General features: G+C 51.4%; 1 protein-coding gene across 3 annotated transcripts in view; it reads left to right on the top strand.

Moving 5' to 3' along the window:
- Window positions 1-4,508: 4,508 nt before the first annotated feature.
- RAB11FIP5 (RAB11 family interacting protein 5) overlaps window positions 4,509-23,618 on the top strand; it is a 37,986-nt gene continuing 18,876 nt past the window's right edge. Inside the window, exon 1 of one of the 3 annotated variants that reach the window (XM_047853299.1) lies at window positions 4,509-5,249. In XM_047853299.1, the coding sequence (XP_047709255.1) occupies window positions 4,819-5,249 (431 nt within the window). In that variant the 5' untranslated portion in view covers window positions 4,509-4,818. The remainder of the gene's footprint in view (window positions 5,250-23,618) is intronic. The other 2 variants (XM_047853300.1, XM_047853301.1) reach the window with 2 other exon arrangements.

Genomic DNA, 23,618 nt, shown 5'->3' with positions numbered 1-23,618 from the left:
AAGTTGGATGCTCAACCGACTAAGCCACCCAGGCAACCCTATATTTTATTTTTTGATGCTTTTACAAATGGAATTGTTCTTCATTTTCCTTTTTAATTGTTTATTACTAGTGTGCAGAAATACAATTGATTTTAGTATTTTGAACCTGTATCCTGTAACCTTGCTGAACCCATTTGTTAGTTCTAATAGTCTCTTAGTGGATTCCTTTGGATTTTCTATTTATAAGATCACGTCATCTGCAAACAGAGATAATTTTACCCTTCCTTTCCAATCTGGATTACTTTTATTTATTTTTCTTGCCAAGTTGCCCTCGCTCGAACCTCCAGCACAATGTTGAATAGAAGTGGAGAGAGGACATCCTTGTCTTACTCCAAATTTTAGGGAGTATACCATGATTTTAAATAGCTATTGCTTGTAATGATACTAATTTTTCTCATAACAATTTCTCTTACAATTCCAAAAAGAATTAGCGCTTATGTGGATGAATACACAGGTGAGAATAGCAATAAAATCTTTGAAAAAAAGTAATGAGTGAAGATTTGCTCTTCTGTTGTAGTAAGGCTTTAAAAAGGCAACAATAATTAAAATAGAATGGCACTGGCAACAAGATAGAAACCTCAGCAGAATAGAAAACAAAGTTCAGGCTCTGTCTACAGTATATATAAGAATGTATACTAGAAAACCAATGGCAAGGGGATAGTGTTTTGCAATAAGTACTGGGAAGAACGGACGGCTGTTGGGGGAGAGAGAGTTAGATTTCCAAACCTTTCACTAAAATAGTATATAGAATTTAAAGATGATGAAAGAACAAAGAAAAAGCCAAACAACTTAAAAGCTAGAAAAAATATGAGTGGATATTATTGGACCTGTGAGTGTGGAAGAACTTAACCTTGAGACAATGGAAGAAATTCAAGGATTTGACAACATAACCTCTTTGGTCAAACTGATTTGCAAAATATATAAAAGACAAAGTGTTATTCTTAATAAAGTGCTAACACAAATTAATAAGAAATTAAGGCTTCAAAGAAAAATGAGCATGGAAAATAGACAATTCAGAGAATAGACAACTCAGTAAAAGAGGAAATATAAATGACTGATAATGAAAAATAAAGTTCAATCTCATTGGCAATCGAAGAAATGCAAATGAAACAAGGAAATACAAACGTTTGCTTTCAGCAAAGATTTCTAAGATGATAATACTTATCACTGCTTAGTGTGTGTTAAGATGGCTCTCTTATTAACCCTTTGAGGTGACTTCTATTATCAAGCTCATTTAATAGATGTGGAAACTGAGACTCAGTGGGGTTTAGTAACTTTCCCAAGCTTATAATGCCACTGACTGGTGGCACTAGAATTTGAACCTGGGCTGTGTGACTCTACTATGGTGAGGGGCCTGGAAAACAGATGCAGGAAAGGGGAGGTGAAGAACAAGGGGAAATGTAGACTGAAGAGCCAGGCAAAGATATTTGAAGTACCTATGTGGAAGGGCGAATGGGCTTTTATGGTATTGCAGAACGAAGCAACAAGTTGAAATTACACAAAGGACCACTTTTTTATAGCAAGAACTATCCCCTAACGGACTAGAGAGGCCCAGGAAGGCATGAGCACACCCGGCCCCAGGGGAGGTAGGGGAAGCCAGAGGGTCCTTGGTCTAACCCTCATGGCAGGCTGCAGGGGATGGGGATGTTGGTGGCCTCATTTTGTAGAGGAGGACACATATCTCTAGGTGGTGGAGACCTCAGTGTCTTCAGAGTTTCTGCTCTTTTCTCACCCACAGATAGCTAAAAGACCCAGCCCTTTCCTCCTAGGGCCAAGTGACCTGCAGGGGAGCCCTGCCTGGCTTCACTGCCCTCCTATAGCTGCAGTCCCAGGCCAACAGGAAGCCTGAGCTTGCCAAACTGCGTGGGCCAGGGCAGGAGGAAGGAGAGAGGGAGTAGTCCATCTGAGTTCTGTTTTGTCCTTTCCTGCAGCCTTGCTACTCCATGGGGGGGGGGGGGCAGTCTAGTTGTGTTAGAGAACTAGGAAACAGGTTAAACAGAACCATTAAAGAAGGGTGACTAATGTATGTTAGTTGCAGTTTGGTAAAGATGTCTTCATTTGCAAAGCCCTTGGGGAATCCATTCTTAAAGCTGGGGCTTCGTCCTGAGTGCAACCTTGGTTAAGTCTCTTAACGTTTTTATACCTCGATTTCTTCATCTGTAAAATGGGTATGACAACACTTCCTGCTTTATCAACTCCGAATTATGTAGTGCTTATATGACCAACAAGCTAGTGTGAGAGCAGAGTGCCACAGGCAGTAGTCCCTCAGACCTGAGTTCAAGCCCATTCTCTGCAATTTTCCAGTTAGAAACGTGGAGAAAATTACCCAAGCTCTCTCTCCGCTTTGGTTTCTTCATCAGTGAAAATGAAGGTGGCAACAGCACCTGCCTTAAACGGTTGTCTTCAGGGGTAAATGAGATAATACATGTAAAGTAAATGGTAGAACCGGGGCTCCAACGCCCACTCCAAAGCTACACTACAGCTGCCTCACAGGCGTAATGCAAACACAGCAACAACAGAGTGTAGAGAAAAGCTTGGATAGAAACACAACAAATGGTTAACAATGTTTACTTCTGGGTGGGGAGATTATGACCTATTTGTATTTCCTTTATTTTCTTCTGCATTTTCCAAGTTATGTTTATAATCGGAAGAAAAGCTGTATATGATTTTCAGATGCCTTGAGATCATCTGTGATGGTCTCCACTGCATTAAAATCTTTCACAATATTTTCTCACGCAATCTTCTCTGCAACTGCTTGAAGTAGGCATCATTATCCTCATTTTCTAGATGAGTAAATGAGGCTGATAGAGGTTAGAGAGCTGGTTTAATCTTCAGATCTTATTGCTGTGAAGTGGCAGAAAGCCAAGACCCACAGGCAGATCTGGCTGCCTCAAAGATAGGTGCTATCCACAGGGATGTTGGACCATGGGGCTCAGTGCCCAGGACTCCTCCACCCCAGTCTTCAGAATGCAGGGATAAGGTGGCAGGCTGTCAGGATCAGGCCTGTGGTGTGTGTGTTCCCATGGATCCCCAGTGCCTGGTGTACTGGTTCTCTGTATCTATATTGTGGTGGAGAACATGGCCGGCAGAGTTGGGATTTTTGGCATCCTTCTCTCATAGCACAGGATGTCAAGGGGTACTGTGGAGAGTCTTCCCAAGGAGAAATACAGGTTTCCATCATAAAAGTAGCCAGCCAGAGGAACTAAAAATAATAGGTTATCACATAAGATTGAGGGAGGGAAATGGTTGTGAGATACATTATCTGTCACAGCAGGAAGACAATAGATAATGGCCCTGATAAATCCATCTATGTAAGCATTTTATGTAGAGAGATGGAGGTACCCACCAGGCTTGAAAACACAAATGGCTGTAAGTGAGTTTTCTTTGGATCCAGCCGTGGAGAGGGAATCTTTCGCTTTTCATCATAAGCGCTTCTGTCCTATTTGATTTTCTTTAGGTGTATGTGTTACATTTTATTTAAAAATTAGGATTTTAAAAAGTACAGGCTGTGGGGTCATCTGTGTGGATTCAAATTCCACCTTTGCCAGTTATGGATCGTGGGCAGTTTAGCCTCTCTAAGCTGAAATTTTACCTTCTGGAAAATAGGAATAAAACTCATACTCATCCAGAAGGTTGCTCTGAGGATAAAATGAGGTAATGCATATAAAGTACATGGACCGGCACTGGCCAAAATGCAGCATCTATAATTACTAACCATTGTTATCATTATTAATAATAAGCCAAGCATTCAAATCATACCCCTGGGCTTTACACACAGGCACGTAGTAGGCACTTAATGGGTGGAAGTAATTGTTTAAAACTCCCATTAGAGCCTATAATTTCCGCCAACCAGTGACGCAGGAGCTCCAGCTGAAATATTGATGTCGTTACTTATTTATTCATCACGCTGCTCCCCACCGCAGTGTCCGCTAAGGGCGAGCCCAGCTCTCCCGCCTTCCGCGGCGCGGTCTCGTTTCATCAGTAGGTCCCCGAAGCGCGCGGAGGTCCGAAGCCGGGGCAGCTCACCGGCTTCCAGCTCGCTGTCGCGGGACAGTCACGTGCCAGAGCGGGACTCACTTCTGGTTTCACGCAGCATCTTCCCTGGCAGGGACCGGCTGGAGGAGGGTTGGAGCGCGGCTCGAGACGGAGGGGGCAGCGGGGTCCCGCCCCACCCCCACTTGCCCGCGCCAAGAGGATGGCCATTCCAGGAGGGGCGGGCCGGGGCAGTTGCAGGGCAGGGCTTTCGGAGCAGGGACATCTTGAAGAAAGATTTGGGATTGGCCGGGAGACGCGGAGCGGGCTTTTCATACCGGGCAGAGGGTGCCGCGCTCCCGCAAGCGAGGCGGGGTTCCGCGGGTGCCCCCAGGCCGGGGCGGGGCCAATGCCGGAGCCCCGCCCACCCCTCTGCAGTGGCCGCACGCCCCACCCCTTGGTCCTCGTCGGCCCCTCCAGCTCCGGTCGGGTCTGCGGAGGCCAGCGCCGGGGCGCGACAGCCAGTGCCCCCGCTGCACTGCCGCACCGCCGCGCGGGTCTGGGTCGCGGGGCGGGGCAGGGCGAGAGGCGGGGCGCTGACGTCGTGGCGCGGCCGGCGGCCGGGGAGGCGGGGAGGCGGCTGCCGGCTCGGCCCAGCCCAGCCCGCAGCTGCGGCGGCCCGGTGGTGGCGGCGGCGGGGCTCGGAGCCGGCTCCTGACAGCCCTCCGCCCGCTGCCTGGTTCCTCTCACGGTCTCCGTGTCTGCTCCCGCTTTTGCCGGCCCTCGTCCGCTGTCGCCTGCCCCGCCATGGCCCTGGTGCGGGACGCCGAGCCGGCGGCTGGGCCCTCCCGCTGGCTACCCACGCACGTCCAGGTGACTGTGCTGCGGGCCCGCGGGCTGCGGGGCAAGAGCTCGGGAGCGGGCAGTACTAGCGACGCGTACACGGTGATCCAGGTGGGCCGTGAGAAGTACAGCACGTCGGTGGTGGAGAAGACGCCGGGCTGCCCGGAGTGGCGCGAGGAGTGCTCCTTCGAGCTGCCGCCTGGTGCCCTGGACGGCCTGCTGCGGGCGCAGGAGGCCGACGCGGGCCCGGCGCCCTGGGCCGCGGGCTCCGCTGCCGCCTGTGAGCTGGTGCTCACCACCATGCACCGCTCCCTCATCGGCGTCGACAAGTTCCTGGGCCAGGCCACGGTGGCGCTGGACGAGGTCTTCGGCGCAGGCCGCGCCCAGCACACGCAGTGAGTGAGGGGCGCCGAGAGCGCGGAAACGGTTAAAGGCCTCGCTGGGCGGGGCTGGCGGGGGAGCGGGACCCCGAACCTCGGCCAGGGCTGTGCGCCCTTTGCCGCGCGCTCAAGGGCATAAACCGCTTCTTTGCATTTTGGGTCCCCTTCCGATCGATCCCCTTCCTTGCGACGTTCAATGCTTGGCTGCTGGTGTGTCCTTGGGTAGCCTAGGGGGGAGGTATGATTGGTGGCCTAGCCTTAGGAGTAGATTGCCCGGTAAAGTTCGGGGTGGGATCCAGAGGCCCTTGCACCATGGGAACCTCAAGAAGGAAAATCTTGGGGCCATTCTTAGGGCCTCTGGGCCTGTCTCCCTTTCCTGGAAGGGGAGGGGCACTGCAGGCGCTTGCCCCAAGCCAGGCCCGCAGGGTAGTGGAGAGGCCCACGGCCTCGCCCTGTGGGGGAAGGAAAGGTGCAGTGTTCTACTTGACGGCTAGATTGACCCGAGATGCCCCACCAAATCTGGAAAATGCAGAGGGCATCTGCTTCTTGCCTGGTATTTGGATGGCCTCTGGAACCCTGCCCCTCTGTGTCCCTGTTCTGAAAACAGGAGAACCTCTTAATTAAAGGAAGGAAACCCTTCAGGCAGCCTTCAAGTGTCCTGCCTGTCCTGCTTGAGGTGAAGGCAGCGTCACAGTTAGTGCACAGCAGGAGATCATCTCCCAGCCACTTCCACCTAGAAGGGCCTGTGTGTTTTTTAATCATTTATTTTGGCAGTGTTTAACCTTCCCTGTGTTAAGATCAAGGCTTCAGACTTGGAGCCCCATTTCCTGTTTGGACTTGGGCAGGATCTGAAAGCCAGTCCCTAGGGCTGAGCACCTGCTGTGGATCATTCAAGGGGTTAACTGGGGTGACACCTCCCCTGGACCCCAGGGACCCTGGATGAAGAGGGTAAAGGGATGGGGGCAGGGGTGTGCCCTAGGTGGGGACAGGTGCTGAAAAGGTTTGCCCACCTGGAATGGCATCTAACTGAGTAAATCTAGGAAACCTTGTTGGAGCAGGTGCAGACCCATATGAGAGCAGGATTTGGTTAGAAAGGATCTGACCTTGAATGTTTTTCAAAACGTGTGGAGGAAAGGGCCTTCATGGCTCTGTGGCCTGGAATGGGAAGCTGGGTAGCATAGGGCAGGTTCAGGGCAGGGCTGTGACCTGACTCCCCCTCCCCCCTCCCCTGGCCTTCTCCTCTCCTTTTCTCTGAGTTGCTGCTGTTTGGTTGCTGGGTGTGGAATCATGTGGTATAGTTTGGCCCTTGTTTTGTTTTTTTCCTCCGCTTTTCTGTCCTCTCCTTCCTTTCTGGCTGAGGGAGGCCGTGGGGGTGGGGCAGAAAGCTCTCCTCTGGATCTCTTAGCCCTTTTTTTTCCTGAAGAGGCTTCTGTCCCCAAATTCATTCCACCCCTTTCTTTCCTGGTCCTTCAGCCTCCACCACTCAGCTAATCTGACCAGACTAGTACATGATACCCCTGGTATACAGGGGGAGACAGAAAGTCTCTAGGCTTGTGGGGAGAAGCCTCTGTGAAGTCCGTGACTTGGGGTGGGGGCAGCTTTGATCTTTTTCAATTTCTGCTCTTGATTTCTTCTTGGTCTTTGGTTCTTCCTGAGCTGTCTGTGCTTGTAGGCCCAGGTGGGCCTGCCTGTTTGCAGCCAAGGACAGTCCCTCTTGGTGAATTTGACTTGCCACCCCTTGATCTGAAGGGAGCCTTAATTTATTTTATAGAAGTCCTCTTTCTCACCAGGATCTTTCTGCACCTACCAGCTGCTTTTCCTCTGTTGCATTGACCTGGGTTATTTATAGAACCTGGAGGGGGCAGAAAGGAGAGGGGCCCTCCTGGTGGGACGAGGAAAAGTCTGTGAAATCTGCCTGATCTTCCAGAAGCTGGATCTAACAGCATGCCTACTGACAGAGGGTGAGAGCTGCTGCTCCCAACTCTGGTCCCCACCTCCCACCTCTGACTTTAATGGCCACTCCTGGTTGCATATCCTGGGAGCACCCTGGCGTGAGCTGTTAAGACAGTGAGTCTGCACATTTCCCAATGGAGAGAGGGCAAGATGGAGAGGACCAGGGTGTAGCCTCCTCAGCTTTGAATAATGGTGGAGAACACCATCCACTCTAACTCCAGGAGCCAGTCAGTTGTGGTGGTCTCGTGGAAGGTAGATAGCAGCCCTGTGTCACCAAGACAGAACCTGACTGGGGAAGGGCAGCCTCATGGTTATGATGATGGGGCTGTGGAGTTGCAAGAAACAGATTCTAGTCTCAAACTTGCCACCTTGTGGCAAGTCAAATAAACTCTTGGTGCCTCAGTTTTCTCATCCGTCCAATGGGGCTATTACAAGATTGATGTGAGGCATGAAATGAGAGTGCAGGTAAAGCATCTAGATGTGGTTGTTGGTCAGTGAAGAGCAATGATAGTGGAGGGAGGTTGTTGGTAACAGTGTCTGGGTGATGTCCCTGACCTGTAAAAAAACTTTCTCACGTGATGGGGGGAAACAATACAGAACTTAGAAGAGCCTGAGCCTGGGAAAACCCTAGGACCGTGGGTGGCAGAGTGCATCCAGGAGTATGAGAGTGCCTGATGAAATAGGCTGACCCCTTGCAGTCCTTCATTCTCTTTGCTGCTCCAGGTTTGAAAACTAGGGCTGGGGTTGGGAGGCCTCTTGCAGTGCTGTAGCCCGGCTCGGATCAGCTTGTAGCACCCCCCAGCAGCCTGGGCTGGAGCTGCCCCTGCCCTGTCGGGGAGGCTGGACAGCCCAGTGTTTAAGAACCTGGAGACTGGGGTTTCACTCCTAGGTCTGTGACTTCCTAGCAGGCGAGTTTCTTAACCCGTCTCCTCATTTCTGCAAAGGTCAGAAAAATAATTATGGAATCGCAACGTTAAATAAGACAGTGTCTGTAAAAGCTTTGGTATAGTTGCAGACCTAGAGCAAGGCTTCAAAGTATGGGTGTTGTGGTTACGCTGAGGACCCTGCCTTGTGGGATGATGGTGATGATGGTGACTGGTGCGAGGTGCCTTCATGGCTCCTGAAGCTCCTTTGTCAAGGGGTGCTCTTTGAGGTGAGGGATTTCACTGGAGGCTCCAAATAATTGAAGAGGAAGTCCTCAAAACATAATTTAACGTAATACAGGAGGAAACTGATTATAGCTGTCTCCCCCCAGTAAAGCCATATATGCATCATCACAAGTCTGAAAATCCTGAGATGTTTCTCCACTATTTCCTCTCTGGTTTTTATCTCTGTACCCTTCCTGGTACTACTCTCCAGTGGGTGCTGTGTGTGGAGTAAAAGAGTCCCTGCTGTAAAGAACCCCTCCCCACCCATCCTGGGCCTATTAGATTGATGGTTAGAGCCTGGCCCCTTGGGAAGGCTGAGTCTGGGTTTAATTTGGGTCGGGACCAGTTTGGTTTTTTTTATCCCAAAGAATAGAACTGTTGGGACCATGGACAGGCTGCTAACTGTGGCACCCTGATAGGTTCTGCTGCATCTGGTCAGACCCGTGCCACTGATTTTATGGAGGGCCTTGTGGAGGCCTGTGGCCCAGGACAGCTTAGGTTTGAGACTACAGTATTCTGCCTGGCTGGGCATGGAGACCTGAGATCCCCTTGAGAGTGGTGGGGTTGGGGGCACTGCGAGATGCACCTGAGGGAAAATGCAGCCTGCTGGCCTAGGTTGGGCTGGTGTTTGAGGGCTTCCATTCATCTCTTAGCCTCCAGACAGCCTGTGCCCGTGACCCCGCAGCCTTCTCTCCACCAGGTTCCAGATGTGACTGCTCCTCAGGAAGTAGCTGAGGCCATGAGGGTCCTTGGTTTTGGCTCCTGCTCCAACCCCAGACCTGTGGAGCTGCTGGGGAAGTCTGCTTTGGCTGTGGGGGGTGGAGGGGTAGGGTCTGACTCCCACTCCCTGAGTTACGGGTAGTTTTTATTTGGGGTTGCTTGAGCAGCGGTGCTGGGGCAGAGGGGAGGGGTAGGAAGTGACTCCTCCGTCCGACTGGGCGGTTCCTGACTGGCACAGCAGCTTCCCCTTCCCTCTGCATCTGGCCCTGGGTGGGAACCCCGTCTCTGCCCTGTTCTCCTCTCCGAAGCCAGCCGGGGACAGGCATAACTCAGCAGCTCCTCCACTCCAGGCAACCGGAGGGCTCTCCCTTTCCACTGATGGGAGCCGCCGGCTGCACTTGTTACTGTTGGTCCCCTGGTGCCACGACGCTCTTGCCGAAGCTAGATGACTAGCCTGGCCTTGTCCACATTTTCCCTGCCCTTCCTATCCTGTGCCGGGACAGATCATTAACACAATGACAGGAGCTCTCCGGGCTCTCTGCAAGTCAGTTTGCTATGTTTTTCCTTGTACAGGTCCAGTCCTCTTTAAAATTGTGTAGTCATGAAGAAGCGTTGGCTCTTTTCACAGCCAAGTGATAAAAATCAGTCTACAATGTGGGTCCTTTATATAGCTGGCTGTGCTGCCAGTGAAGGGTCTAACGGCTTTGCTTTTGGTGAGCTGCCCGAGGACCCCTTAGGTTATTTCTTCCCTCAGGAAGGATGGCAGCCAGTGAGAAGAGCCGCACTTGGACAGCCCAGTGTTGGTCGGTTGGTGGGGCTGAGGCCTGGGTGTGGGGCTGGGCCCAGGCCTCTCCTTAGTGAAGGGCAAGCCAGCAGGGACTCCGAAGGTCCCATTCCCAGGAGGCAGCACTTCTAGGAGCTGCACAAGGGAAGGGCTTTATCACGGACCACCTCAACCTTCAGCTGACCCAGGGGTTGGGGTGCGGCGGGGAGGGGAAGCACAGCCCTTGATCATGGAGTTGCAATGTCAGAGCTCGAAGAGTGCTTCGATGAGGGGGCTGAGGCTGGGGAGGGGACCGACTCAGCTAGTCAGCCGTCAGTGGAGGGTGGGGCTCTGCTGGTCTCTGTTAGGCCCTGGCAGCCCGTAGGATTTCAGGCCAACGAAGAGAAGGCATTTGGGGCCCTGTGTGCATCCCAGGGGGTTTTAGTGTGAGACGGACATTGCTGCTAGGATAGGGTAGGGGGCCTTGGGGCTTATCTATGGGCCTGGAGGAGCAGTCTCATCCACAGGCTTTTCTGGAGTGTCTGGACACTGGGTGGGGTGGAGGGGCTCAGAGGAGGGGAGGGCATGGATATCCCAGCCTGAATGCCGGGAAGGTAATGGCTTTGTTAGGAGGATGAACCGCATATTTTTGGAGAAAGGGCCATAGGCAAGTGCTGTGTTTTCAGGCCTTGCCAGGGAGAACTGGAGATGTTCAGAGCATACAGAGCTGCTGGGCTCGGCTGTGGTCAGGGACACCTCCTTGAGGAAGAGACGAACACTGAAGACCTGTGAGGTCCACCTTGGCAGCATGTAGCAGTCTGTTTCAGGGGGCTGTTATTGCCTTGTTAGGGAGGCATATCATTTACTAAGCCATTTCTTTGTGCTGCCACTGTCCTATGGGCTTGACTTACTGTAGCTCAGAGGAGCCCCTTGAGGTATAGGTATTGTTACTCTGTTTAACAAATGGAGAAACTGAGGCACAGAGAGGTGAAGTAACTTCTTTTTTTTCGCTTAAAATTTTTTTTAATGTTTATTTTTATTTTTTATTTTCTTTAAAAAAATTTTTAACGTTTTTTATTTATTTTTGAGACAGAGAGAGACAGAGCATGAACGGGGGAGGGGCAGATAGAGAGGGAGACACAGAATCAGAAGCAGGCTCCAGGCTCTGAGCCATCAGCCCAGAGCCTGACGCAGGGCTCGAACTCATGGACCGCGAGATCATGACCTGAGCTGAAGTCGGACACTTAACCGACTGAGCCACCCAGGCACCTCTTTAGTGTTTATTTTTGAGAGAGCTCATGAGCTTGCATGAGCGGGGGAGGGGCAGGGAGAGAGAGAGGGAGATAGAGGATTTGAAGACTTTTGTGCTGACAGCTCAATGCAGGGCTTGAACTGATGAACCGTGAGATCATGACCTGAGCCAACGTTGGACGCTTAGCCAACTAAGCCACCCAGGCACCCTGAAATGACTTTTCTAAAGGCATACATACATGGCAGGGTCAGGATTTGCACCCAGGGACCCTAGCTTCAGATTCTGTGCTCTTCATCACCACTCTATACTGTCCCCCTCAGTTTTCCCCCATTTCTTTCATGATTTGGTTCTGCATAGGACGGGGGTTCTGCTGCTGCCCTCCTGAAGGTTTCTCTCTCCTCCACAGGGCCAGTCTCTGGGGCTCTGTAAGCATGGCCTGCTTCTCTTGTGTGAGGCCTTGGCTGATTGGGGCGTGTGTGATCTGCAGCTCCAAATCCAGTCATGTCTGTCTCAGGGGCTGGAGGTGTTGTGTGGGACTTTGGGAGGGAGGATATCAGTGTCACCAGAGTGTCTCTCAGGAGCTTGGGGGAGCCTGGGAAGCTCTGCCTTGGCCCTGGACACCCCAGCCCTGGAGAGATTTGCTCCCATTGGCTTGTGCAGTAGAGCAGAGCTTGGGAGCATCACCAGATATAAGACTTCCTGACCTTTCTCAAGAATCACGTGCTTGTTTTGCTGTGACAGAACACTCTGAGCCATCCAGTGCCTCACAGTGATGCAGTCGTTTGCTTTTTTTTTTTTTTTCCTTTTGTTCAATATTTAGGAAGCAATTACTAGGCAACCGCTGTGCCTAGGTCAGGGCTTTGGAGAAAACAAGAGAAAGAAATGTATAGCCCTTTCCCTAGAAGGGCAAAAATGTGTTTGAAACAAGACTTACCCAGGAAGGATAATTAACCTACAAAGCAGCATACACACATGTGAGAGAAGGAAGGGGTCAGGAGAAGGGTGAATTCAGCAGGGTTGGAGTGATCAGGGTGGCTTTCTGGGGGAGGCAGGTCCTTGAATGATAGCTGAGGCTGTGATGGAGGCTGGGTGAGTTTTTGGGAGGGAGACTTCCCTTCCTGAAGGGAAAATGAGTGTTCTGGGGCTGGGCCAGGAGAGGGGAGCCAATCTTAGTTTCCTCCGTGCCTCTCTTAGCAAAACAGCTTGACTTTATATTTATTTATTTATTATTATTTTAATATAGTGGTAGTATTTAACATTTTGTTTTATTTTGTGTTTTTTTTTTAAAGTTTATTTATTTTGAGAGAGAGAGACCACACGTGCTCATGTGGGTGGGGGGCAGAGAGAGAGGGTGAGAGAGAATCCCAAGCCGGCTCCATGCTGTGCCTGCCGTGGGGCTCGTCTCACAAATCATGACCTGAACCGAAATCAATTGTCGATGCTTAACTGACTAAGGCACCCAGGTGCCCCATTATTATCATTTCTTTGAGTAGTTTACTTGGTTCAAATTCTGAAGGTACAGAAGGTATGCCATGAAAAAATCTCCTTTGCCCTGACCTTAAATCATCCAGCTCCTGTCTTCAGAGGCATGAGTACTGCCAGTTCTTGGGTAACTTTTCAAAGTTATTCTATGCATTTAATGTTTGTCTGCACAAATACAGCGTTCTCCACACACAGGTTTTACCTATGCTCAGACTGACCATCCCACACAGGATGTTTATTTGTCATCTCCACCTATGGTGCGTCTGAACTGGGACCCTGGCAGAGGGGACAGACACTGCTTAGCTTTGTCCCCTATGACCCAACACTCCTATGTTGGGTGAATATGGGGTTAGGATCAAACTGGAGAGGGGGTGTGGTTACGTAGAATTTCTTCCTAGTCCCCAACCCCCATTTGACCAAGACCGTCTGAGAGAGGTCATCTTGCTGGTTCTCTCCTTCCTCCTGGACAGAGTCATCACTGGGGGGGTCCTGGGCCACCTTGCTCGTAGGGGCTGATGACGGCTTATAAAAGGCCCTTGATAGACAGTGAACCCAAATCTTTATGTGTGGTTTGGCCTACTTTTCAGAGTGCTTTCCTGGCATCATCTCATTTCATTCTTTCCTGTGGGCAGACAAGGTGACCCCCATTTTTACAGATGTGGAGACTGCCGTCTCAGGAGGTGAAATGACTTGTCCAAGGTCACATGACTTGTTAGTGGCAGCCAGATCTCTGACTTGCAAGCCCAGTGCTTTTTCCCCTACCTCGTGCTTTTGGCTGTACACACTTCCTGCTGCTGTGGGGGTGGTTAGACTCGTCTCTGGGCATTTTTATGGCTTTTCCTCTGCCAAGTGAGCATAGTCGCTGGCCAGTCTGAGGCAAGCTGACAGTGACAGGCCTCTGGAGCCTGCAGCAGTAGGGGGCACTAGCTGAGATGTTTGTGTCTAGGAGGGAAGCTGGACCTGGCTGGGCTCTGAGGTGAGTTGAGCAAGCCATGTCCACGGAGGCTGGGGCGGCTCTTGAAGTGACGCTTCTGGGCTCTGAGGACTATTGGTTCTAGAGTGGGTGATAAGAATCATCCTGTGGCCGATAAGAGGCAATATCCTGCCCCAGGACTGCGTCTGGCTTACAGTCTTGCTGTAGATACCAAATCAAAGGGTGGGTTTGATTGTGGGCGTGGGGAGCCAGAAGATGGGCCTGAGGGCCCTGCACACGTCATTGTATCTGTTAGTATGTGAGGAAGAATGCTTGTGTGGGGTTTTGGAGAGGAGGAAGGGCATCCCATGCAGGAGACTGTGGGGAGGAGGTTTTCCAGCTTCCCTCCGGCTCCCTGAGTAATGACAGTCTTAGTTGGCACCCCTCCCGCCCCTAACTGGCTTTTCTTATTGCTCCCTTTTACAGAGGTGAAATGATTGGTTTAAAGCCACTTAGTAGATCCAGAACTAGAACCTGGATCTCCTTCCTGTCTTCCTGCTATGACCTTAAAATAATTTTTTTTCAACTTATTTTTGGGACTAGCTGAGTCCTTGCCAATTCCATCTCATTTATCCAGCAAGTATTAGAAAGTGTTCCAAATATCAGGCCCCATCCCTGGGTTTGGGGGTAAAAGGTAAGTAGCAGTCCCTGCTGTCATTAAGTACTGAGAGTGCAGGGTGGAGGCACCCTACTGCTAGGGGAGGAAAGGAGGCCCTAGAGGGAGGGCACTCCTAGCCCCTCCCATTGCTCCTGTCCTAGTTTAGGAAATTATTATTATTTTTTTTTTACTTCTGTTCTGGACTGTTAGCATAGCTGCTGCTGCCTTTTTATAAACCAGAATGGCAGTTTATTAATTTACGATGAGAAGTAACCGCTGAGGCGTACGGAGTTGCTTGGGTCAGCCCAGCCATGGGACCTGCCTTGGGTTGTGTCAGCTTCCTGCCTGTCGCCCCTGCCTTGTCTCTGTGCTGTCCTTGTCCCTGCTGTCCCACGCTCTTCCTACAGCACAGCATCCATCAGGCTGGGTCCTTGTTTTGTACCCCATAGCGCTCTTCAGGGCCCGGAATAAAGTCACAGCCCTTAAGTGCAGTGTTGGAGGCAGTCTCCTACGTGCCCCAAAGCCCCTTTCTGCCTGTCTTTACCTGTCACCACCCTCCCGAAATGATCGTAGTACTCCCCTTTAACTTTCCTATGCAGCTTGTGCACTTTCGTGGTGTTGACCACGTTCCTGATTTATGTGGCTATCTTATTTCCCCACCAAGATGTGAGCTGCTTGAGGACTCTCCCTTCTTGTTCCTGGCACATACTTGGGAAATGTTGGGAGGTCTAGCTGAGGCCTCCTATGTCTGGGTGAGAGCCCTGTGCCTCTAAGAGGGATGGTGTTGGGGGCACCTGGGTGGCTCAGTCAGTTAAGTGTCCAGCTTCAGCTAAGGTCATGATCTTGCAGTTCATGAGTTCAAGCCCCATACCGGGCTCTGTGCTGACAGTGCAGAGCCTGGAGCCTGCTTTGGATTCTGTGTCTCCCTCTTTCTCTCTGCCCTTCCCCCACTCTCTCTCTCAAAAATAAATAAACATTAAAAAAAATTAAGAGGGACAGTGTTGGCATTGAGTGCCGGGATCCCACATGCCAGGCCCTGTGCTGAGGTTTGGCCATGAGTGGGCAGGGCTGAGCTCATAGGTCCACACAAGGCTCAGAGACCAGGAGCAGGGCTCAGTCATAGCATAAGGAAAAAAAGCCTGTGTCCTGGCCTCTGGGGTTTAATGGAAACGCACTGTTAGTCCCAAGTGGGACCAGAAGGACAGTGTAAATGAATCCGTGCTCCCTAACATAACCACGATGCCCTTATCACACACAAAATCAACAGTTCCTTAATAATCATCTAGTATCAGAGTCCATATTCAAATTTCTCTGATATCAGAACTTTTTCTTCCTAGGTGGTTTGCTGAGTCAGGATCAGATAGGGCTCCCATCCTATGCCTGGTTAGACCTCCCAGTGTGACTGTCCCTCCGCCTCTATCTCAGACCCTTGCCTGATAGAACTGAGTCACTTGTCCTTGAGGCTGACACTGTGGCGCTGGCTGAGGAGCTCCTCATGTTGCCCTTCACCTCGGTTCTCCAGCACCTGAGCACTAGTTGTTGGGTCTGGAAGGCCTGGTCCCCATGCCCTGCCTGCTGAAAGGAGTCCTTCCACGTGGGGTGGCTGAGGCGGGTGCCTGGCCTCGCTGTCAGGGTCTCTCTGTCAGTGAGGCCCAGCTTGAGCAGTGGGTCCTGTTAGTCCGACCCAGCCACCATGGTTCCCCATCACCGTGTCACCCAGTGGGTTTAGGATTCGTGGATGAGCACCACCTCTGTCCCCAGTTTTGCCTTTTCTTCTGCACCTTTCAGGAATCTGGCATAAGGAAGAGCTTTCCCTCTCAACTCTGGGGTCACTCTCCATAGGAATAGCAGGAATGGCAATTCTTTGCCATTATTTTTCAAGTATTGATGGCTTTCAAATTAAAAATCCACCCTGCCCCATGATATTGTGCATGATCCTAGTTATTTACACATCAGGGGGTTCCTGACAAAGCAGAGATGACAGGGCCTCATGAACCTGGGGATGGTGGAGACAAGGCGACTCGTGTCTGGGGCTGCAACTCTCTCTAGGGCAAATGATTTACTCTGTACGACATGGCTCGAAATGGCTGATGGCTGGCTTGGAGTAGGAATACGGGGGCAGATAATGTTAAGGATAGATATTTTTGTGTTTTCTCCTGCAGTTTTCTCCAACATTTACTTTCTGGGTTGCAAATCCTCTCCACTCAGAGCCCGGTAGCCCCCATTTGTACTAACTCTCTACATGGGGAGAGTGAAGTCAGGAAAGGAGAGCTGGCTCAGTATATCTTTCTCTCCTTTGTGCTGGCTCCTCACTTTCCCTTCTGGAAGATTCTCCAGCCAGTACATCAGGCCTTTTCGCTTCATTTGCCTCAGAGGGTGGGGTTCGATTCCTGCCACTGTCAGCTTTGCAAGACCCCTCATTCCCAGCCTGGTGGTAGCTGTTCGGTAGCCTGAAGTGAGGCCTGTCTCTGCTGAGGTGGCATCCATAGTCACAAGAGAGAAACTGCATACCTGGTGGGTTATAGCTGTAGCAAAGAAAGGTCAGGTGAGGAGCAACCCTCCAGGAAGTTAGAGATTGTGGTATTGGGGCATGATCAAAACAAGCTTGCCTGCTCCCTAGCTAGCAGGTGCATTTGGCTGTTTTTGTTTTTCTGGAGTCACCTTCATCGGCATGCAGGGTATTGAGGGTTAGGCTGAGCACTGTAGCGTGACGCTGGAAAGACTCAAGGCCTTGAGCCAGCTTCTGGCCCCTGGCCAGGCCCTCCCATACCCCTGGGTGGGAAATGGGGAGCAGTGCCTGTCCTCTGCTTTGAGATCTCAGCCTGGGTGTTGTGTAGTGGGGCAGGAGGGAAAGACCTGCTTTTTTGCTGCCTTTGCTCCCTCCCTACTCTAGAGCAGATGTTCTGAGTCCTTTTGGTCCCATGGACCCCTTTGGTATCTGGTGAAGCCTGTAGACCCCTTTTCAGAACAACCCCTTCAACTGGATAGAATATAAAGTACACCAATGATATTGAAGTACATTTATCAATATGTGGAAACATTTGTTAAAGTAACATGTCTGTTATCACTATATTAAGTGATGCAGTCCAGTGGTTGTCTAATAGCTTTAAAGTTCAGGGGGCACTTGGGTGGCTCAGTCGGTTAAGCGTCCGACTTTGGCTCAGGTCGTGATCTTGCAGTCCATGGGTTCGAGCCTCGCATCGGGCTCTGTGCTGACAGCTCGGAGTCTGGAGCCTGCTTCGGATTCTGTGTCTCCCTCTCTCTCTGCCCCTCCCCCACTTGCACTGTCTCTCGATCTCTCAAAAAATAAATAAACTTTAAAAAAGTTAAAGTTCAGAGTAGTGATGGATATCAACCATATTTTGTAACATCTGCCACAACTGTCATGGGATGTAAAAATGTCTGGTTTCTCTTGGTAACACTCTTATGGGTACTGACTTCTACTGTATACCATTACTGTTGGCAAAAACTCATCATTGGTGGAAATACTAAATTTCAGTTAGAGGTTAGGGGAAAGAAAGATGTAACTTGTCTTCCATCTAACACATAACCCTGCCCTAGAGAAATAAGGGGGTGACTTTGGATTCCTTGGTTGGGCAGGGACATGGGGACATGGGTCTCTGTGTGTTGGTTGTACTTGCAGACGGGGGCAGTCTAGTGCAGTGATCAAGGTCAGGGTCTCTGGAGTCAGGGAGCTTGAGTTCACGTCCTGGCTCTCCTACTTACTGAAAAGAACCGTGTGACTTAACTCATTGGACTTCTCTGTGCCTCCGTGTCTGCGTCTGCAGAAACACGTGAGCTGACGCTCGTCTGGCATTTCTCCTGTGCCAGGCCCCATTCTCTGAGTGCTCCACAGATAGCCCACTTAATGTTCCTAGTTGTCTTGTGAGGAGAGCAGATTGGATATCCGTTACCCCCACATTATAGGTAGGTATGGAAACTGAGGTGTAGAAAGATTAAGTGACCTGTCCTGGGTGGTGGGGCTGGGGCTTAAACCAGGTAGCCTGGCTCCACAGGCCGTGCTTGTAGCCACCCTCGAGGTCTGCCCCCCACACCCACCTCACAGGGCTGTTAAGAGGATTAGTAAGGTATCATGGGAGGGTTGAGTGCATAGTATGGTGCCCAGCACACAATAAGTGATAAAGGAGAGGTGTAGCTATCAATGGTGATAAGATTAGTGTCCTAATGATGGGCTAGAATGTGGTCAACACCCAACCTCCCTCACCTTCACCCACCTCCATTCACTGGGTTGGGCACTTCCCAGATCTAGCCCAGTGCCTTCTCTCCCAAGGAAGTGAATGAGATTCTTCACTCAGAAATGGGGGGTAAGGCTGTCAGGATTAAAGAAGGCCCCTTTTTGGAACTGTCCCCTTTAAGCCTGGCACCTGTGGCTCCTGCCCTCGGAGGGCTCCTATTGGGGATGGGAGGCAGGGAGCACTCCCTTGCTTTCCAGGAGCTCCTGGTCTTATGGGTAAGACCCATGGGTTTGTGATGAGAGAAACGTTACACAATTATTCAATTGTGAATGGGGACAGATAAGTTCCAAAGTCAAATCCTAGATTAATTTGTTCATTCACTGAACAAATATTTAGATGTCTGCTGTTTTTAAGTGCGGGGGATGCAGAGATGAATGGAATACAGTTGCTGCGTATAGAGCAGGGGAGGACAGACGTCTCATCATTGTACTGTGTAGGACACACACACACACACACACACACACACACACACACCCGCACGTGGGATGTCCAGTAGTACTAAGTACACTGAAGAAACAGAATAAGGCATGTACCCTGGGGGTACTAGGGAAGACTGAGGAGGTGCCGATGAACGGATACCTGATGTGAGTGAGTGAGGGAACCGTGGCCTGACGATCTGGGAGGATCAAGTGCAGTGGCCTTGGGCTCAGGGACATCAAGAAGGTGAGTGTGGGATGAGTGGTGCAGAGCGTCAGAGGAGCCAGGACCCAAAGATGGGACCTTTCTACCATTCTGAGGAGCAGGGTGTTTTGTGCCTATTTGCCGGTGGAGCAGGGATAGTAGGGAGTTGTCCTGTCCAGCGGGGAGATCGTGGTGGACTGGACTGCAGGGTGACAGTGGTGACCCGGGTAGAATTCTGGATATAATTTGCACATAGAACCAGCAGAGTTCAAAGTTCAGATGTGGGGTGCGAGGTGGGGGAGAAGAGACAAAGATGGTCCTGGGTTTGGGGACTGAACAAATGATATGTGGGGCTAACTGGAGCACCATTATTTGGGTCATAAGCTGCATTTGGGGCTGATAAGAACTGACGATGAGTCAGGTGTGCCTGGGCCTGTGTGTCACAGCCCTTACTGCCCCCGGTCTCTGGCAGGACCTGCCCTGACCTGGGCATGTGTGAGTTGGACATCAGCCCTAGGTTGGCTCACTGGGTGCTGGGCATTTCCAGTTATGGTGTGTGGCAGCTGTTAGCCCAGCAGCATTCCCTGATAAATAGGTGGAGAGCTGGGTACCGCGGGCCGGGAAGCCCCACCGACAGGAGTAACTAAGGTCGTAATCTTGGGAACAGGTGAGGCAACTAGCCCCCTACCCCTTCCATCCCACCTTTGTCCTCTGTCCCTGGGGTGTGGGGGGAGGTAGGGCAAGAGGCTGAGCGCCAAGTTCTAAGTCCAAGCTGGCCCTGCTGAACTTTTGTCAGCCTGAGGGAGCTTGTGGGAGGTCTGGCTGATGAGCAAGGGGCCTTGAAGGCTTCTCCATGGTTCTGTCCTCCCAGGAATTCTGGACTCTGATGGCCATTGGGGGAGGCTGGGCTGCCCTCAGATAGGGTTTTAATGGCCTGCAGACAGGACAAAGCCCCAAGGTTCCCTCAGTGACCATTCCAGGGTGTCGGAATCCCGACATCCTCCTGGGATTGTGCCAGCATCTGTGGTATACGTCCAGGAATTTTCCAGCCTCTGTCGCTGGACAAGGTGTCCAGAGGCCTGAGTGTTTGCATTCAGCTTTATGAGAAATGTTATATCTTAAAGGTCAAGGGCATGGGCTGAGAGTTCAGCATCCTCATGTTCAGGTTCCAATCCATTGCTTACCCGCTGTGTGACTCAGGCAAGTGACAAACCTTCTCTGTGGGTTAGTTTCCTCATCTACAGAATGGAGAAAATGGACCCCGCTTCCTGGACTGTGTGGGTAGTAAAGGAGGTACAGAACCTTGGACATGAGCGTGCCGCACGTCTCCCCCTCTCACGTGTGGTCCACAGCAGCATGGGCATCCCCCGGAAGCTGGGTGGAAATGGAACCTCTCATGGGACGTCCATGGCCTCAGATCTGCATTTTAACCAGACCCAGTGATCCTTTTGCACTTTGCAGTTCGGGAAGCGCTGATGTATGTTACTCCTGAAGCGCAGCATCGTAGCTGTGCATCTCTCTTCAGGGACAAGGAGTTTCCTCTTACTCTTCCTTCTTGTTGGTGCCCATCATGGGTTGGCTGCAGACACACCCGGGGACAAGTCCCAGATAATGATCGTCACTGTCAAACCCTCGTCTCCTGCGTGTGTGCTGCCTGGGCCTTGGAGGCTTCAGATGCCCCACCTACCTTGACCCTCACACTGTCTGAGAGTAAATGGGAAGCATTGGCTCCGCACTGACCAGGGGTCCAAGAGGGTGGCTCCCACTGGATGGCTGAGGACACGGAGGTTTAGGGAAGTAACCTGGTAAGTGATGGGGGCCAGGGTGTGCACTCAGGATGCAGAGCCCAGCTCTTAGCCACCATGCTTTGCTGCCATGGGCATCCAGATGAGAGCTCCAAGCAAGGGGTGGGTGGAGCAAGAGGGAAAAGAGAGGGAGTGGAGGCAGGGAATCACTGAGAGCTTGTAACATCTCAGAATTTACTGCCATGCGCTATTTATTTACTTTGTAGCTGTGTACCCGGGGGGTTACTCAGTAAGTATCTGCAGGGAACCCAGTCCTGCTAGGGAGACCTTGAGCACCCAGAATATGACAGGACTAGGTAGCTGTGGAGCAGACTGCAAACAGATCTGGTTGTGGAGTGAGTTTGGTTCAGAGTGCCTGTGCCTGGTCAGAAAGAGGAAGAATTGGGCTGGCCCAGGATGGTGGCAGCTGCGAGATCTTCCTAGAGGAGGTGGGACTGGAGTTGGGCCACAGGACCCTGTAGGCACATTCCCTGTGGGAACCCCGCTTTGTGGGGATGAGATGCCCAGTGGGATCTGCTGCATGTGGGGCTCTGTAAAGAGAGTCTCCACCGTTTCACTGAGGGATCATCAGCCCATGTCGGCAATGTCTGTGGCCTTCTAGCCTCCAGTGGACCGTGTGCCACAGGGCCTGGCAGGTCTGGGATTTTCTAGGGGCCATCTGGATAGGCAGGAGGAGGAAGCAGAAGCAAGGGGTCGAGGAGAGGGATGTGGGCTTTGTCTGGGAGCTGGTGGTTATGTGGCCTTGCCATCCCAGCTGGTGTGGGTCATACTCTTTGGAGAAGGCCTGCTCTGGTTGAGTCCCAGGACACCCAAGGTGCCTGGCAGGGTCCAGTTCAGTCCTGCCCTGGACTGGTAGGGAGGTAGATGGGTGACAGTGGCTGGGGTCCAGAAGCAGCCTCACTCTGCTCTGGATGGGGGAGTCTCAGAAAATGGTAAGGAAAGTCTTTCCCCTTCACTCCTGGCCTTCCTGAAAAGCAGGTCGGAGACAGACAGACACAGACCCAAATTCCCTGGGGAAGAGCAGGAGAAGCAGAGGTGACCTTATGTGGGGGTAGGGAAGGGCAGGGAACAAGGATCCTTTAGGCAGAGGACCTAAGCCTCCCTGTGGTCTAATGATGCAAGCTCCCTTCATCTGAGGGGTGGGAGGGGAGAGGCCAGCAGCCTGTTCTGTGGCTCAAGCAACTGAGGAGATAAGATAGGAACAAGCGTTTTCTTTGGTCTCTTTTTCCTATTGTGACAGTAACATATATATATATATATTCCTTATAAAAAATTCAAACCGGACAAAAATACTCAATGGAGGCGGTCATTGTTCCCTGCAGCCTCACCCCCCACAGATAGCTACTGTTCATCCTGCGATGTATGGAGTGTGACCAGCTGGGACTGAGGGCCCCTGACCTTTATGCCCCAGCAAAGGATGTCTGTACTTGCCGATTCCAGTTACTCAGAGCTAGTGGGTTTGGGGTGGAGTCCACACAGTTCTCTTTTTCTCCACCTCCCAGGATCTTCTGTGCTAGATAGGGCCTGGTCTAGGTTTGGAGAAAGTGACTAGGGCCCGGCCTTTAAAGAGTCGGAGTGTCAGGCCCAGGGTGGGCACTGGCTTGAGAAAGTAGGGGTGTGAGGATGTCGATGCAAGCTGGTTTGTTTTTCTAGTAACCCTCCCCTCTTGCCCCCAGACACATCCTCTCACACATGCCTTTGATCTCTCAGCTCTCTCTCTTCTCCCCACACTTCTCCCTCCTCCTCCTGCCCCTGCATACTGTGAGAGCATGGAGACGTGCACGCACACTTTGAGCAGGGTCCTCTGTCCTGCCTGCCTGTGCCACCGTCTGCCCTGACGCAGCCTGCCCGGTGGATGGTTTAGGAGGGAAAACCAGCGGCCCTGGCTCAGTGCACTCGGGCCATCGCGTGGGTCACCTAGGACAGGACAGGCGTGTAGCTCATAATGGGCACACAAGGGTGCAGTCATGATGGACTCTCCCAAAGGGGTGCAACTGCACGTGGCCTGGGAAGACGTTTTTTCATACAGAAGATGCCCCACTCCCAACCCGTTTCTGTCTGTGAGAAGCTGAGAAGCTCGGGGAGCTGGTGCCGTGGGGTAGGCAGATCTCAGGGTTGGGGGTGACCACCATTGCACTGACTGAGGCATGTGGGGGGGTTGTAGGGTGTGTGGTGTGTGTATGTGTGTGGTGTGGGAGGGGTGTGTGGGGTGCAGTGTTGGGGGTGGTGGTGGTGGTGGTGGGTGGGAGGGTGGGTAGTATGGGGTATATGTGGGTGTAGTATATGTATATACTGCGGGACTTTGAGCCCTTCAGTGACCAATCTGACCATCTCTACCAGGTCTCATTGTACCTTCATGCTTGATTGGCTGGGTCTAGAATCCTAGGCTGGAAAACTTTTCCCTTAGAATTCTGAAGGCATGATTCCATATGTACCCAGTGTTGGCTAGTGAAGATCCAATGTTACTCTGATTCCTGAACATATCAACCTGTCTTCCCTATTTGGAAGCTCCCAGGGTCTCCTTTATTTTATTTTATTTTATTTTATTTTATTTTATTTTATTTTATTTTATTTTTATTTTTATTTATTTTAGAGAGAGAAAACGTGTGTGTGTGCACGAGTAGGGGAGAGGGGCAGAGGGAGAGAGACAGAGAATCTTCAGCAGGCTCCACCCTCAGCACAGAGCCTGACGCAGGGCTTGATCCCACGACCCTGGGATCATGACCTGAGCTGAAATCAAGAGTCAGACTCTCAACCTACTGAGCCACCCAGCCCCTGGGCTCTCCTTTTTATACCTGGTATTCTGAAACCTC

The sequence above is a fragment of the Prionailurus viverrinus genome, chromosome A3 (genome assembly GCF_022837055.1).
Source record: "Prionailurus viverrinus isolate Anna chromosome A3, UM_Priviv_1.0, whole genome shotgun sequence".
Classification (NCBI taxonomy): Eukaryota; Metazoa; Chordata; class Mammalia; order Carnivora; family Felidae; genus Prionailurus; species Prionailurus viverrinus.
The sequence above is the reverse complement of the archived record's forward strand: the minus strand, read 5'-3'. Positions and strand labels throughout refer to the sequence as shown.